The sequence below is a fragment of the Acomys russatus genome, chromosome 5 (assembly GCF_903995435.1).
Source record: "Acomys russatus chromosome 5, mAcoRus1.1, whole genome shotgun sequence".
NCBI classification, from domain to species: domain Eukaryota; kingdom Metazoa; phylum Chordata; class Mammalia; order Rodentia; family Muridae; genus Acomys; species Acomys russatus.
Genome location: NC_067141.1, coordinates 80,679 through 97,469, shown reverse-complemented (window position 1 = coordinate 97,469; position 16,791 = coordinate 80,679). Strand labels below are relative to the sequence as shown.

The 16,791-nt window shown below is 43.5% G+C and overlaps 1 protein-coding gene across 1 annotated transcript; it reads left to right on the top strand.

Moving 5' to 3' along the window:
* The first annotated feature begins 2,167 nt into the window (after positions 1 to 2,167).
* Positions 2,168 to 16,236, top strand: Gp2 (glycoprotein 2). Its single transcript, XM_051145122.1, has 11 exons — positions 2,168 to 2,650; positions 3,962 to 4,097; positions 6,431 to 6,880; positions 7,563 to 7,571; positions 7,929 to 8,039; positions 8,540 to 8,751; positions 9,330 to 9,478; positions 10,701 to 10,946; positions 11,995 to 12,157; positions 13,733 to 13,817; positions 15,389 to 16,236. The coding sequence occupies exons 1-11, from the start codon at positions 2,561 to 2,563 to the stop codon at positions 15,556 to 15,558; spliced, it is 1,821 nt and encodes a 606-aa protein (XP_051001079.1). The 5' UTR covers positions 2,168 to 2,560; the 3' UTR covers positions 15,559 to 16,236.
* Positions 16,237 to 16,791: the final 555 nt, after the last annotated feature.

The following is a 16,791-nucleotide window of genomic DNA, read 5'->3' as shown; positions in this document are numbered from 1 at the left end:
AAGTGACTCCTTGCAGAATGGTCTGTGTTGGGATGCAGGAGCAGCAGAACTTGAAGAGAAGTTCTGGGCCAAGGGAATCAAAAGCAGGAGCTAAAGACAAAGGCTGAGTGAGGGGCAGAGGAGAAGTACCAAAATGATGTCTTTGCCCCTTTCTTTTCCTTTCCTTTCCTTATTTCTATCTGCTAGTTACACAGCTTAATGTATCTGCTAGATACGCTGGGCGCAAATGAAATGCCAAACACCTTTCTGGTAATGTGGGAATAGCAAATTAACAAATCAGAGCCATTTTGGTAAGGAAGATACTTTGAAATGATAACCATGAAATGTGATATTGAGGAGGCAAGGAAAAGGCAAAGAGTGCATAATAGTGTAACAGGAGTGCTGTTTCACATAGAGAGACAGAGTATAGTCTCTCTGAGAAGCAAGAGCTGAAAGAGTAAAGGAGTGATGCAGCCTACTGGGGACAGCAGGAACAGCAAGTGCAAAAGTCCTGAAACTTGTGTCTTTCCACTAAGGCTGATCAACAACCGGACATTGAAAGCATGACTCAAACAGGGAAGACCTAGAATATACAGTTGCTTTGTCCATTTGTTTATTAAATGAATGCTTCCTTGGTGAAGATCAAAAGCCCTGATCACAAAGCGCCTACAGACTCAGTGGGCAGATAGAGAGGGATGGGGACAGAACAGAGGGCCAGAAAAAATGTGGTGTTAGGAAAGGCTTCTTGGCAGAGATGGTAAACATGGAGTGATCTAGGCATGAGGAAGATTATGCAAGTGTTTGAGGACAAAAAGGAGCTTAGAGAATGCAGCATTGGCTGAAGCAGAGCTGGCCCAATGAAGTAAGAGGAAAAGAAGGAAGTGTAGACAGGGTCAGATCCCTGGGGCATAGAATGCTGGGGGCAGAGAATAACAAAGGCTACAGGAAAAACAGAAGAAACAAAGGAGACACGAATGGCAGCACACAGACCCATAGCCAACACTAAAACCACCCTCTCACAAGATGGCAACCTATATTTGGATTGAAGTAGAAACAAATGAAGAAGAGAAGATAGAGTTGAAGCATTCAAAATGCAGAAAGTCAAGGTATGAGACTTCCTGGAATAAAGGCTCAAGAAAGAAAGGAAAGAAAAAAAAAAGAAAGAAAGAAAGGAAAGAGTCAAGCCTCCAGGCTGGAAAACTAGGAGCAATGCTGCCATCAATCAAGGTGATGGTAGACATAGGGAGAGGAGCGGAGTCTAAGATCTGATGAGTTCAGACTGGGAGCTGTTGCGTTTGAGGGATCTCAAGTGTCTGAACGCAAGAGGAGAAGCCAAGCAGGACCTGGGGACTGTCTATGAAGTTTGGGAGAGTCATCCAAGCTGGGTCAGCCTATGAGTGAATTTGAAATTCTGTACTATAATTTGGGTCTGAAGTGGTCTTCTCAGGCCCCTCTTTCCAACATTTGTTCCCCAGTTGGTGGTGCTATTTGGGGTGCTGTGGAACCTCTAAGAGGTGGGGCACAATTGGCAGAAGCAGAGCACTTGGGGCAGACCATTCATTAGGCCTCTCTTGCTTTCTACTTCCTGGTCTCTTGTGATGTGAACAGCCTCTGCCACAGGCTCCCACTGCCTTGGACTAAAACTTACATTATGCTCTCTGCCATGACAGATTGAAGCCCTTTCTTCTCATTGGTTTTCTCCCAACTTGACACAAGCTAGTTATAAGGAAGAAGAACCTCAACTGAGGATATGCGTCTATAATACTGGCTGGGAGAATGGTTCAATTACACCTCAGAGGAAGGCCACACATCCAGTAATATATAGGCAATATAAATTGGCGCCAGAGGAAAAAAGAGATACAAAGTTGGGTGGGTAGGGGACAATGGAGTTAAATATTGGATGACTTGGGAAAGGGACTGACTATGACCAAACTCTTAAAGTCTTTTTTCACAGTTCTGTGGTCTAGGCTAGCCCACTTATTTTAAGGACTTGGAGGAGATGCTGATTTTGTCCAAAAGCCATGGGCATCTCTTTCCATTCCCACAACTCACCATTTCCAAATATTTCATTGGAAATTGGGTAAACTTCGTGGGTTAATAATGGGAAGCTCTCAGACCCTTCCTTCATTCCATTACACTCTTCAGCCTCAGGTGAATCTGGCAGAAGTGTTTTAATGCAATTATCTAGGAACTGGAATCACACTATACATCCACTGAGCAAACAAGCCTATTTGGTTTCTGTCTACTTTCCTTTGGACATTTTTGCTTCCTTCTCATTAGAATTTGCTCTGTGAGAATAATCATGACATTGGCTTTGCTTTGTGGGTTTATTGGAAGATTAGATGTGAGAAATAATGATTGCAAGCTACTGGCAGCACCTGGTGTAGCCAACCTTAAGTACATGGAGAAACATTTGTTTGAAACAGGACCTTCTGGAAGAGTTCCCATGTGGGTGTCACAAAAGCCTTTCTTTTGCTACCCTGTACGGTAAATAGCTTATCTTACTTACGTTCAATAAGTCCTATTGCCTGGGAATTTAGCGCTGGTCCTAGCTCAGCACCAATCGTGAAGGGCCACATGGATGGGGAGTGTCAGTATAAAGAAGGCAGGCAACAGGTTATGTTCCCATACTGGGCAGAAGAGGAAGAAGGCTCTGGGTTCTTCTCTTAAGGTAAGTTCTGCTCCAGGGCCCAGCGGGATTTCTTCTCACCTGCAGGTGAGTTTCACCCTCTCTACCTACAGTACTTGCTAGGGCTATCTGTAACCTTTCTGAAGCCAGAAGTGACTCTGGACTTTAAGCACTGTCAAATGTTCCGAAATCACTCAGTTCATGGTTTCAGTCACCTCCTGGGTGTGGCTATCTTATATATGACATCCTTTCCCTTCCCACTTTGAAGTCACAGGTGTCCACTTGGGTTGGCATCTCTAAACCATAGTCCTGGGTGCTATTCTGTCTCTGTTCTGTTCACTTATGATATACACAAGACAGCCCATCAGAAACAGGTTTCTAGACCCAATTTGCATCTTTTAGGGGCTGCAAGAAATCACCCAGAGGCCCTTCTTTCAGGGCAAAGAAGGACAAATGTTACCCAAAGGTGGCAGTCATTTTGTCTATTATTTATTTCTTTCCTTGCTTATTCATGTATTAATTATTTTATCATGTATTTTTTTTTACTGGGACGCTAGTTTATGCCATATGCTATGCTGAGAGAAAGGGGCTTAGAATTCAATCTGAAATAGTGCTAGGCTTGTGAAATCCTAGAGGGTCTTAGTGGGACCTGATGCATAGAACCAAGATAGGCAGCAGTCTTGTCCATAGATGTCCATAATCACTAGAATTCTTGCCTTCAATTTCCAGAGAGTGTGTATTTCCATTTATGCAGGGACTTTCCAAGTACTGCTCAAGGACATTCTGCAGCACTGACCCGCCTTTGGCTTGCTTTCTATGGACTTCATCTTGGAAAGCCCCTACTCCTATCCCGCTCCATTTCCGCACCTCATGCCAGCAGTTTGGGTTCTGAGAACCCGGACCTATTGCCATATGTTGGCCATGTAATATCCATAAATGCAGAGAAGCAGCTGAATAAATACTGCTTGGATTAATGTATTCATTTTTGTTTGTTTGCTATGTTTTTGAGACAAGGTTTCTCTGTGTAGCCTTGGCTGTCCTGGATTCCCTTTGTAGAACAGGCTGGCCTTGAACTCACAGCCATCCACCTGCCTCTGTCTCCCTGAGCACTGGGATTATGGGTCTGTGCCATCATGCCTGGCTAGATTAATATACTCTTGGAACTAAACTTCACTCTCAAAATGGGAAACATAACAGTATGTTCCTGAGACCTAATAAGTGAGTCAAACTATGCAAGGGGCTTCAAGCAAATAGAATAACAGGGTAGGTGCAGAACTGATATGAGTGTCAACCTTACTCCTGGACACAGAGGTCTGTTGCCTTGACCTAATGTGAGCTTTTCCTTTTCCATAGTTGCATGGAGAGGCTGCAGGTTGCAGAATGACCTGCAAGCCTCATTCTATGAAAAGGATGGTGGGCTGTGACTTGCTGTGGCTGGCTGTGGCCTTCTGCATTCTAACACTGGTATCTCCATCTACAACACAGCAAGGTGAGTGAATGTCTGCTCTCCAGGGATCTCAGAGGCTCAGCAAGACCTGGGGAGTGAGCAGCAGGTGGGAGGAGAAAAGGCTGCTCAGGTCTGTTCCGGGAACACGGAATTGGAAGCAAAACCTCAGGGACAGAAAGCAAGGGAATCATCAGTCTCTCAAAGCCCGAAAGGGCAGGAGAGCTAGAAGCCTTAGCTTCTGCAGCCCCTTTCTGGGGTTTATTAGAGAGCACAGCCTGGAAGATAAGGGGAAGCATCCTGTCACCTAGTTTCTCCTCTATCAAGCTGCTCATATGTAAAAAAGAAGGTGCTAGATTTAGCAATATCTCTATCTTCAAAAGATCTCCTCTCTCTCTCTCTCTCTCTCTCTCTCTCTCTCTCTCTCTCTCTCTCTCTCTCTCTCTCTCTTTGTCTCTGTCTCTCTGTCTCTCTCTCTCTCTCCCTCCCTCCTTCTTTCCCTTCCCTTCCCCTCCTCCCTCCCTCTCCCTCCCCCCCCTCTCTGTTGTACTGCCTCTTAATCCTCCTGCCTTGGCCTCTAAAATTCTGGGATTAAAATCACTGTACCCAGCTCCCAAGATCTGTAAATGGGAGCAACCCTGACAGTTTTAGAAAAAGTTTCCAGCTAAGGGTGCAAGTGTGAGTCCTGTAGTGGGAGGCTGGGAAGAGAACTGAACTCTTCCACCCATGGGAAAGCACAAGGTGTGTGGGAAATGATCCAAGAATAACAAGGACCACAATTTCTGTCCTTAGAGCAAACACATGTGAGCAAGGTTGGATAAATAGCTTTTCCTTCCTTTTTAAAAAGTCTCACTGATACGTATACAATTGTGAGCCCAAAGATGAGCTTAGTTCACCATTCTAGAGGTAACTGGTTGCACCTAGTTGTGTGTGCATGGCATTGTTTAACCTTTAAGGCTTTATCTTCCAAATGAAACACACCTACCCAAAATGACCCTGGCAGCTGGGGAAGCTCTTCAAAACCTTTAATGGTTGACTACTTATTTTATGAATATTAAATAATATGATAACACAACCACCCCTACATCCTATGTTATCATAGATATTATTCCTTTAGATGAAATTTGTTTATATGTTTATAAGTGTGTCTGTCTGTCTCTGTCTGTGTGTCTGTGTGTGCACATGCACATATGGAGCCTAGAGACAACCTCAGATACCGTTACTTCAGTGCCATTTACCTTGCTTTTTAAGGCAAGGTTTCTCACTTTCACCATAAGCTAGGTTAGCTGGTTGGGGAGTCACCCCTCCATGGCCTGCCTATTCCCACCATCCAAGCAGTGGGATTAAAAGCTCATGCCACCATGTTCAGCTTTTAAAAATGAGTTCTCTGTGATTGAGCTCGCATGCTTCTGCTTACAAGGTGCTTCCTAACTGAACTATCTCTTCAGCCCCCAACATGAAACTAATTTTTAAAGAGATTCACTGGAAGATATCTCACAAGTCATTTACAAGAACACAAACAGGTGTGCAAATGGCAGGCCCTGAGGTGTGGGGAGTACGGAAACCTAACACTCTCAGGGGTGGTTGTGTACAAGTCTCAGGAGAGTGTAATCACTTTTCCGGGTCAGCAGCCAGCAGGTCAGAGGTGTACTCCAATCCCCTCTGATGTTATCTGGTTCTGTTTTGAAGACAGTTGCACAATAGTGAATAACTCAGGCAATAATGTGCAGTAACACTAAGCTTGGGGATGCCTGACATGAGAGATGTATGGATGCTGACCTCTGTGGTTACCTATTGACAGGGACCAATGTCCATCTTATAATAGATTAAAAATTGCAACCAGTGTTTAAAACAACTGTGTGTGTGTGTGTGTGTGTGTGTGTGTGTGTGTGTGTGTGTTGCTTGCACATCCATGAGAAAACTCCAATGTCTATACAAAAAATTTGTAATTACTTCTAGAGATGGGTCTAACTTAGGACCACTTTTATTTTAAGACATATTTTGCCAAGTCAAGCAACATGCCAATACTTATTTCTGCTTACTAATGTCTGAGGATCTGTATTACATTTGTGAGCAAAGCAAACACCAGTTTAGCAGGAAACACATAGTGTCCTGTGAGTGGCCCATAGAGAAACTCTTTTCTAATCCTGGGTGGGGCAGTGGGGTTGTGCAAGGTGGTGGCCTGACTTTTTTTTTTTTTTTTTTTTTCTGCTGGTCATTCTGCTTCCCAAACAACAATGTTTGGTGTTAGTTACTGCAATGTGTACCTATTGGCCTCATTGGGATCATTAGAATATTCAAAACAAAATGGGGAAGGAATAAAACCCTGAAGGCTGTGGAGTTGCTCAATAAACCCTCATGTTCTCTGTTCTGCCCAGATTATGGAAGCCTCAGAGACAGCAACTTCGACAGGCTGAATTTTGACTGTGGAGCTCCTGACACTCCAGATGCTGGCGTCTGCTTTGACCCCTGCCAGAATTACACCATCCTGGACGATCCCTCCAGAAGCACAGAGAACAAGGTGGAATCAGACGAGTGTGATGATCAGCTGCACGGCTGGTACCGTTTTGTGGGAGAAGGAGGGGTGAAGATGCCAGAGACCTGTGTGGATATATATAGGTGCCACACCTTTTCTCCCATGTGGCTGAATGGATCGCACCCCATTCTTGGCGATGGCATTGTCAGCCGCACAGCCTGTGCCCACTGGAATGAAAATTGTTGCTTCTGGAGTTCTGAGGTTCAGGTGAAGGCCTGCTCAGAAGAATCGGGACACTATCATGTGTACAGGTTCCAGGGTACCCCTGAGTGCAGTCTGAGATACTGCACAGGTAAGGAGCATCTGCAGGGCAGGATTATCTGTCCTGCCCAGGACTCAATGGAGCCAACAGAGATGATCAAGAGGACACTAAGCAAAGTAACCACTGCTGGGATCCTGTTAGAAACATACAGAAATGTAATTTATGATTTGCCAGGCACAAGCCAGAAACTTACATTTGAGTGTGAGATAGTCTTACTTATAAATGATATTGCATAATATTGGGCTAGTTAGAAGCCTCAGCAAGTAAAAGTGTTTCATGTGAAAGCATGAGGGCATGAATTCAAATCCCCAGTACCCATAAAAAGGTGAACGTGGCCAAGCATGCCTGTTATCCTCAGACTACGGGGAACAGAGACAGGAGACTGGACTCAGATTCAATGAGAGACCTTGCCTTAAGGGAGTAAGAACATCTGATGTCCTCCTCTAGCCTCTGTGTATGCATGAGTGCTCACTCCCACACATGCACACACACACACACACACACACACACACACACACACACACACACACACACAATCAAGAACCCAGGCGCATTCAAAATTTACTTTTCTCAAAATTTATCCCTCTTCAAATGAATCTGTTTTCTTTTCTGAAACAAAAAGCAAAAACAATAGCTCACACTGCTCACAGTGGACCTCTACCTTTCTGCTTTAAGCACATTGATGTACTAAATTCCCCTACTCAGTCAAGAGCACCGAAAGGTAACACAGCTGTCCCTGTATCACAAAACTGAACTGTAGAAATGCTGGGACTTAAACCCAGGCCTTATAACCCTGGCAACTGTTGACTTAAAATCATTCTATCCTGTCACATGTTTCTACCATAGGGGTCAAATGATTCAAAATAAAGTAGCTACAGTATTGCTTGGCTTAGCAGTTTCAGGGATGTTACTCCCTCTGCTGGATTTAGGAGTCAGGAAATATGAGTGGAGGGTGTGGCTCCTCTGGTAAACATCTCATCTGTTTATAAAGACTGAAGGAATGAGAGTGCTGGCTTGGGAGAACTCAGACCCGCCCTGCTCTGCATTCTGACCCTCTTTCTCCATCCCTTTCCTCTAGACCCCTCCACTGCACTAAAGAACTGTGAGGTTCCTTGTCGTCCTGAGGAGGAATGTGTATTCCAAGATGACTACTGGGCCTGTGTCTGTAGGCAGGGACTCAATATTTCTGGTGAGAAACTCCTAGGGTTAAGAAGCCAGGGCAAGAGGAAGAGCCTTAGAGGTTCAGGATGAGGGGGTAACCAGAGTCAGAGGCCATGGAGCTGGTGTTGTGGAGATCTTGAGAATTATTTGGGCTACTTGTTATAAAGCCAGTGGGTTCTCAAGGGTGAGAGGGGGTGGAAGCCCAACCAAGCTTCCAGGTTGGGTACTGTAGCACTGTATCAACTAGTGGCTCTGGCATGGGCATCTGGCTTTGGTTTAGTCTGGAATACAGGACTATTTTGGTTTCCCAAGAGCAGCTAAGCCAAGCCTGTACTTGAGATGCTTAGAAGTCTTGGACCAGAAGCCTCTTTATCAGTCTGTGTGTGACTTCTACCGGGAGCCCAGACCTCATCTAGTCTATCCAACAACTTGATGGGCATGGTAGATTTGCCGAGAGGCAGAGAATGTAGATGCTCCTCATCGTCTGGTCCCCTGTCCACTCCACTGACCTCATTATTGGCCTCATAGATACTCAGAGTTTGGAGCCTCAGCTGGACTGTGGAGCCAATGAGATCAAGGTGAAGCTAGACAAATGTTTGCTGGGAGGTCTGGGTTTCAAAGAAGAGATCGTTGCCTACCTGAATGACAGGAACTGCAGCAGGATCATGCAAAATGAGCCCAACAACTGGGTGTCCATGACTATCCCTGTTGTGGCTAGTCATTGTGGGAACATTCTGGAGGTAAGTGCTATGCATTGCTACTAGAAGGTAGTGGGTGTCTGTGCTAATGGAAACATCTTCATAGCTGTGAGATCTCACACAAATGTCTTATCCTCTTTTAGCCTCCTTGGCTATGTGAGTTTATACATGCTGGTCCTTGTTAAAGAGCTTAGGCTTGAGGCAGAGGCAGGCAGATCACTTAAGTTCGAGACCAGCCTGGTCTGCAAAGTTAGTCCAGGACAGCCAAGGCTACACAGAGAAACCTTGTCTCAGAAAAAAAAAAAAAAAAAAAAAAAAAAAGAGCTTAGGCTTGGACAGCTTAACACCTGAGCTTCATAAAGTCATCTCTGATTACAATGATCTTAATTGGGGGTGTTGTGAGAAGAGCAACATGCCAGCCTCTGAGTCTTCCACAGGGTCAACCACTCATTTTGGAAAGTTTACTCTGGGCTTGCCCTAAGTACTAGCCCTGGAGGCCACAATTCAGGGTGGCTCCATGGTTGGGAACACTGATAGTGGAATCAGACAGATCTGAGTTTGAGATACACCTATATACATCTGCATAATAAACATATGCTTTTTTATTTTTTATACCAAAGAGCAACAGGACCTATGCCATCTACACAAATACTCTTTTCTTGGCCACTGATTTCATCATCAGGGATTTCCTTGTCAATGTCAATTTCCAGTGCGCCTACCCACTGGACATGAAGATAAGCCTTGAAACTGCACTCCAGCCCATTGTAAGGTATGGTGTTGACCTTTGGTCTTTGACCTGTAGCTCTGACATTGATCTCTCTCTCTCTCTCTCTCTCTCCCACACACACACATACACACACAAAATCTATGATGTCCACACAGTGTTACCAACCTGCTGCAAGAAATTCCACTCACTGAATTATTAATTTCTGTATTGTAGCCAAGAACATTCAGCATAATCAAGGCACTTGTGAAAAGTAAAGAATTTTACTATGAGGCAATTCTGTACCATGGATCAGTGTTTAAAATGTGCCCAGGAAACAAAAACTCCAGACAAGTTCATTCACCTTGAGGAGAAAGGCAGCGGGCAATGAATCATTTCAATAGCCTAACTAATAATCATCAGCAAGTCAGAGAGTGCAATGTAGGAGAAGCATGAGGTGCTTCCGGTCAGTGGACATAGAACCCAGACTTAATTCCTGTGGGGTAGAGAGTGCAAGGGGCAGGGAGGCTTACTTGAAGGCTTGGAATTTAAGCTCAGTTTATTTGTCTGCCTTTGAGGTAACAGCACCTATCCTCACCAGATATAGAAGGAAACAACAGTTTAGGTGGGATAGTATCTTGGCAGGGCTTTTGTTTGCATTTGTTTCTCCCTATACCTCTGCCTGGAGTGAAGCTCATTGCCCCAGGTATTACATAATCCTAGAATGGCCAAGGGATTTCTTTTAACTGTCAGCTAGAAATCCAGGGTGCCTGTCCCTCTTTCTCCCCCTACTCTCGCCTCCCCCATTGTCTCCTAGGCTCTCAGAATTGCAGGATGAGAAGGGTTAAAAATGTCAAACTTCAAAACTTTTCAGCCTAGATTGCAGTGGAGCTCATGTTCCTCAATATAAAAAGGAAAGCCATTTATTTAGTTCAAACTGGGTTCAGTGGAAGATTGTGGGGTGTAAGGAGGAGCCTGTAAGAGCTGATCTCGAGCCCTATTGCTCAGGTGACAAGATGGTGGTTGTGTACTAGTCTTGTTCCTTGAGTAAGAGCTTGATGTACCTGCCACACAGGAGGAATGGATGCAAATCCCGGAGATGGGCTTGCCTGACTTTCAAGTTCAGCACTTAGGAGCCAAGAAGTGCTCTGTTTCAATTATCAGCTCATTCATTTAGAGATCAAAGAAGCATCTTTTTCTGTAACTTCATACTAGTACAGGGCTTGATTTATTTGCCTTATCTGGTCAAAGCCTGATGTTTCCATTGTTGTGGTTTTCTTTGTCTCAGTTCCCTGAATATTGATGTGGGTGGGGCAGGAGAGTTCACTGTCAGGATGGCCCTCTTTCAAGACCAGAGCTACACACAGCCATATGAAGGGGCCAAAGTGGTACTTCCCGTGGAGTCTATGCTCTATGTGGGTGCCATCTTGGAGAGAGGAGATACTTCCAAGTTCAAGCTGTTGTTGAAGAATTGCTATGCCACCCCTTCAGAAGACAGAAATGACCCCCTCAAGTATTTCATCATCAGAAACAGGTATTAGGAGTCTCTGGGATGATGATGATGATGATGATGATGATGATGATGATGATGATGATGATGATGATGATATTTTATTTTGGTCATAACTAGGTTTTGGGTAAAATGTCATATCATCCATTGCTGGCAGACGTGTAAATTGGTTCATGCCCTTTGGAATTAATTTGGCATTACATATTATAAAAAGCATTTCATTTTATCTTGAAATGTTATTCTTGATAGTTTAGCCTAAAGTATTAAAGTAAATTGGATGAGTTGGGTAATGGAATGCCAGTCATTTTCCATTTCAATAGTCTTGATAACTTTTTTTATTAAGCTTATTGTTAAATATTACTCAATTAAGTAATAATGATCTGTTTTATATACATATATATGTTTACATGTGGTATATATGTTATATATATTAAAGATGTTATGTCTGCATGCTTACATCAATTAAAATGAAGATGATATTACAATATTATAGGAAGGATATCATTGGATGTCATTTACTGATAAAAAACAAAGCAAATGCCTCCCTGGAGGTTACCATTCAATCATAATAATGATACTTGGCAATATTTGCCTTTGAGATAAGCCGTATGCTAAGAGCTGTGGTGAGAAAATGTCTACCTCACCCTCAGTAAGGGCTCATATCGATTGTGTGAAATAGGCGTGATGTCTTTGCTTCACTGTCAAGAGATATATGGGGAACTGGGGGTACTTGGAGAGTATGATCACACTCCATTGTATATATGTATGTAATTCTTAATAATACAGAAATTTGTAAAACAAAAAAGTGTGAAAAAACCAAATAAACTAGACAGTGGAAACACAACCAGAATGATTAACCAGCCCTGGATCACTTACCTAAAAATAGGGAGAGTGATAGTCTGACTCACCCCAGAAACTGTGCACCCAAAAACTTAAACCATACAAACTTATTGAGGAATGACAGACTAGAAAAATTCATCAAAGTATGGTGGAAAGAGTTGGGGCAGTGAGATCTTTCATATTCTCTAGTGTTGGGTTAGAAGTTACACCTTTGTCCTTTTCATTCTCCTAGCTGCCCAAATCAACGTGATTCCACCATCAGCATAGAGGAGAATGGGGTGTCCTCAGAGAGTCGATTCTCTGTACAGATGTTTATGTTTGCTGGAAATTATGACCTAGTTTTCCTGCATTGTGAAGTTTACCTGTGTGACTCCACTCATGAGCAGTGTAAACCAGTGAGTGTCTCTTTAGATTGGTGCCCAGTAGGCTCTCTGCATACATTTATTGGTCTTATAGATGGTGGCATGGGTGAAAAGAAGGTGGATAAACACATAGAAGGAAGGAAGGAAGGGAAGGAGAAAGAAAGGAAGGAAGGAGGTAAGGAAGGAAGGAAGGAGGAAGGGAGGAAGGGAGGGGAGGGAAGGAGGAAAGGAAGAAAAGAAAAAAGGGGAGGGAGGGAGGGAGGAGAGAAGAAAAAAGTTGAATGGATGGATGGATGCTTGAGAGGAGGAAAGACAGATGATGGATGAGTAGATGAATATAGGAAAGAGAAGAAGGTGAATTAAAAAGGCTTTGAATGTCCTCAAAGCCTATTTATGAGCAATTATTGTCTCTTCACAAGGCATTTTAGCTTTCCTTGACATAACATCTATTATGAATGATTATTATAGTACAAATTATGCACCATTGATTCAAAAATTTCAAATACAAAATGTTCCAAAGTTTTTGAGGGCCAAAATGAAGTTCAAAATGTTTCAGATTTTGAAATATTTTGGGTTGCAGATCATCAGATTATAAATGAGAAACTTGTAGAGACTGAATACTTCAAAAATCTGAGAAAGTCCCGAATACTGAATATTTCTGGATCCCAGACTTTCCAATGAGGGGTGTATGCGAGCCTGTGGTAAGGCCTTTTCAAGGCCTCTTCTATGTCAGCCCCTGCACGAAATAAAATTTCTACATCTTTATTTAATTGAGTGCTCACAATGATCAAATGAAGCCTCATTATGAAAATAAAGAAACAGGAGCTTAGAGAAGCCACTAACCCACAGGCCCTCACAGAGCTAAAGCATCAACATTGAGATGTTCCCCATCTGAGCTTTGATTTTGATGTCCATACTTTCACCCCTAATGAGCACTTTTTTGAATGGCTGGTATTCCTTGAGTGTTCATAGTGTGTTTGTATGTTACTGCTGTTATAGTTCATTTTAATATTTAAAACCAAGTGTGCAGATCTTGGAAGTTCTGAAGTAAGATGCTTGCTATGCAAGCACAAAGACCCAAGTTTGGGTGCTCAGAACCCATGTAAAAATTAGGATGGTGGCATGTGTCCTGGGAGTGCAGAGACAGGAGGATTCTGGAGGCTCACTGGGTCACTAGCTTAACCAAAATGACAAATTCTATGTTGACTGAGAGACCTTGTGTAAAAAAGTAAGGTGGACAACAGTAGAGAAAGGCATTTGATGTCAATCCTTGGCCTTCTTGCATGTTTGCATTCATAAATGAATAAATGAATGTATGAATAACTACCTAAAGAAAACAAGATATGAACTATTTGATTATAATAGACAGATGAAGACATTTGTCCAAATTATACAAGAGAAAATAAAGATGAGATTCAAACCCAGGTGTGTTAAAGCATGACTGTGAATCTCACAGTTAAAAGAGATCACAGAATCAAAAAGAAGGCCCAATTGGTGGGATATCCAAGTGCTTAGGCCACAGCTTCCCAGACATGCATGTCCATGGCGGTCTCCACATAGTGGCCAAGATTGAAATTTTTATATAACAAGAGTTCTATGTCTCGACAGCTTTGCTCTACAAGTCGACTCCGCAGTAATGGACCAGCCATTAACTTAGCTCGAGTTCTAGACTTAGGACCCATCACTAAGAGAGGTAAGTGGGTAAGTTCTGGTACAAGGTTAGCAGGCCAAGTGCAGATAATTAGCTTTAGATGCTTGGGGTCACCAATGCCAGCCACTCTGGGGTTTTCTGCTATCTCAGGCCACCCATCACGGATGAATGTGTCTATCTGTGAGTGGAAGGATCTTGGCATTTATGGAGATGCCTGTGTGGTAGAAACCAAGTGTAATTATTGCGCTCATCAGTATACCCATTCCTCCCATGACTGTGTCCATTTCATTGTTTAGAGTCCAAGGCTCAGATTCAACGATTCATCTAAGATCACTTGCTTAAGAGTGGCAGGAGTCTGATTTCACTCTTTACCCACAGCTTACCCAGGGTCCCTTAGGGTAAATATGCATCCCAAAATTCAGCTATGGTCATCTGGAGATTGGATAGAGGGGTATCGATGCAACCACTCTATAACTCTTCATCCATCCTACCCAACTGTGTATAACACTGCCATGTTTTATGTCCACCTTCATGAAGAAGTCAAGACCCCCTCCTACCAAAATGAAATAACTTTCTGCCTTGAAGAAATTAAGATGCAATAATTTTAATTCTGGTAAAAAAAATACTATTTCACCCACACCCTGTACTGAGCAGCTTTATGTGTATCATCAGCTTGGCTGCTCATGGCAGCCTCAGGTCAGCAGTGTTCCCACCTCTACCTCTGGGATGAACAAGCTGAGCTGTCTCAGAAAGAAGGTTCTGCCTTGAGTGGTCCTGTCCCCTTACTTAGCTCTCAACTTAGAGCCTTGTGTGATGTCACAGGACAACTCAGGAAGGGAGATATGGGCATCCACACTGTAAACAAGCACACAAGACATGTTAGCTACTTGCTACTGTGACTGGATAGCTGAGGGAATGATGCAAGGAGGAGAGATTTCTTTGGGTCATGATTTCAGAGGTTTGGATATATGGTAGCTTGCCTCCATATTCCTGGGCCTCTAGCCAGGCAGAATGTCACAGAAGAAGACTGTAGTGGAACAAAGCTGTTTAATTCATTGATTCATTGCAACCAGAGAGAGGAAGGGAAGGGAGGGGAGTGAGTCCCATGGAGATTTCACCTTTCTCCCTTTTAACCCATCAAGGCCCCCAGGCTATAGAATAGCACTACACACATCCAGGGAGATCTTTTACTCCTTTCATTGATCTTCTCTGGAAAATCCCTCACTGACACACCCTGAGCTTTATGTGGCCATCTCCTTGGCACCTCTCAACTCTTCGTAGTTGACATTGGGAAGTAACTCTCACCCTGAGGCTGGAACCCCAGCTCTGCTACTGTCTGAAACATCAACTTAGCAAGCTCCTTGGCATCACTGAGCCTCTGTCATCCCTCCAGACAAATGGGGGATAAAGGTTCTTTCTTCACAAATCGATCAGGAAAACTAGGTGAAAGGTACATGGGATGTGCTTAGATGTGTGCCTGCTAGCTAACAGAAGCTTCTGCAGTGAGAATTGTCTATTGGCATGGTGACTGGGTCTAGGAGGATTGGGAGCATCTATGGCACCAGAACTGCAGCCATCAGAGCATGACTCTCATCTTCTGCTTTTGCCCACAGGTGCTCAGACTCTTGATGCCTCAAATGGGACTCCCAGCACTGCAGGTACATGGATTTTTTTATGCTTTTCTCACAGCACTGCCAAATCTCTCCAAACCTTTGGACATCTGTGCATCTCCTTCAGTATGCTAGGCCCTGTGTTGGGAAACACTGGGAGTGAATGGGGCTAACCCAAGAGTGGTTTTATAATCTAGCAGAGGAGACCTTTGCTTAACAGGAAGTATTAACCAAGTATGACTGTGTGCCAGTTACTGTTCCAGGAACTGGTAATATGATGCTGATCAAAACAGGATAGGTGCCTGCCCTCATAGAGCTAATGTTCCAGGATGCAAAATAGAAAATAAAGAGCAAAAAATAATTTAATTAGCAATAAAACATGGATGGTGTGATAGGAAGTTACAGACATAAGTAACAAAGTCTTAAGTTAGAGAGTTTATTTCTCTAACACATAAGTGAAATCTGATGTGTAAGAAAATTCATGATTGAGAAATCAATCAAAGATTCAGGTGCCTTCCAGCTTGTTCTTTCAGGTGAGGTCATTATTTTTATGGTCCAAGATAACAACCAGGCATCAGGGAAGAGGAACATGAAGAAAGCCAATGAGTGTTACGGAACAGTCTGGCAGCTGGCACCTAACACCTCCATCGATATATCATTGTTTATTATCTAGCTATATGGCCACACTTGCCTGCAAAACAACCTGGGAAATGAAATCTCTGCCTTGGATGGCCATGTGCCCAAACAATGTTTGATGATTTCATGATCCAAGTAGGAAGAGAACATGAATCAGAAGAACTGTTAGAGGGAATGATATTTGCCTTGGAGAGAAAAACCCCTCTAGACCAGAAAGTATTAAGTAAACAGAACCCTACAGGCAGAGGCAATGGAGGCTGACTAAGTAAATGAGACAGAGAAATAAGATGCCAAGTGACAAACAGACAGATAGAGCGGGTGTACACAGAGGCCTAATTAACCACACCAGAGAAGATCAATCACATGCACAGATATCTGAATGGAGTTTTGATGAATGACTCTGCAGCAGTTACCTAATAAGCACAGTTCAGGGCTGTAGGCTCTGTTTGTCAACAATTAAAGTTTATCATACAACCCAACTAGCTTACACAAGAGGGAAAAAAGGTTAAAGGGAAAAAAGAGTGAACCTTCCAGTATCTGTTCCATGGGACAGGTCCTTAGGTGTCTCTGGCCTGCGTGCTGGTCCAGCCTGTTCTCTGATCCACATGTGCTCAATCCTGGTCTTAACCTGCTGCTGCTCTCTCCTCTCCGCCTGCCTGTGTCATGTGTGAAGGGTGGTCTCCTTCTCCCATCGAGGGTCAATTAGAAAAACAATAGCCCAGGTGGAGTCCCCAGGTCTGTTTCCTGAATTCCAGGCCCAGGATGGCTCC

What these genes read in the sequence shown, in the direction of transcription:
- Gp2 (XM_051145122.1), top strand. Translation starts at nt 2,561, where the DNA reads ATGGGGAGTGTCAGTATAAAGAAGGCAGGCAACAGGTTATGTTCCCAT. An exon ending in TCCATCTACAACACAGCAAG is followed by an intron (nt 4,098 to 6,430) that starts GTGAGTGAATGT and finishes TGTTCTGCCCAG; the next exon opens with ATTATGGAAGCCTCAGAGAC. An exon ending in GCAGGGACTCAATATTTCTG is followed by an intron (nt 8,040 to 8,539) that starts GTGAGAAACTCC and finishes TTGGCCTCATAG; the next exon opens with ATACTCAGAGTTTGGAGCCT.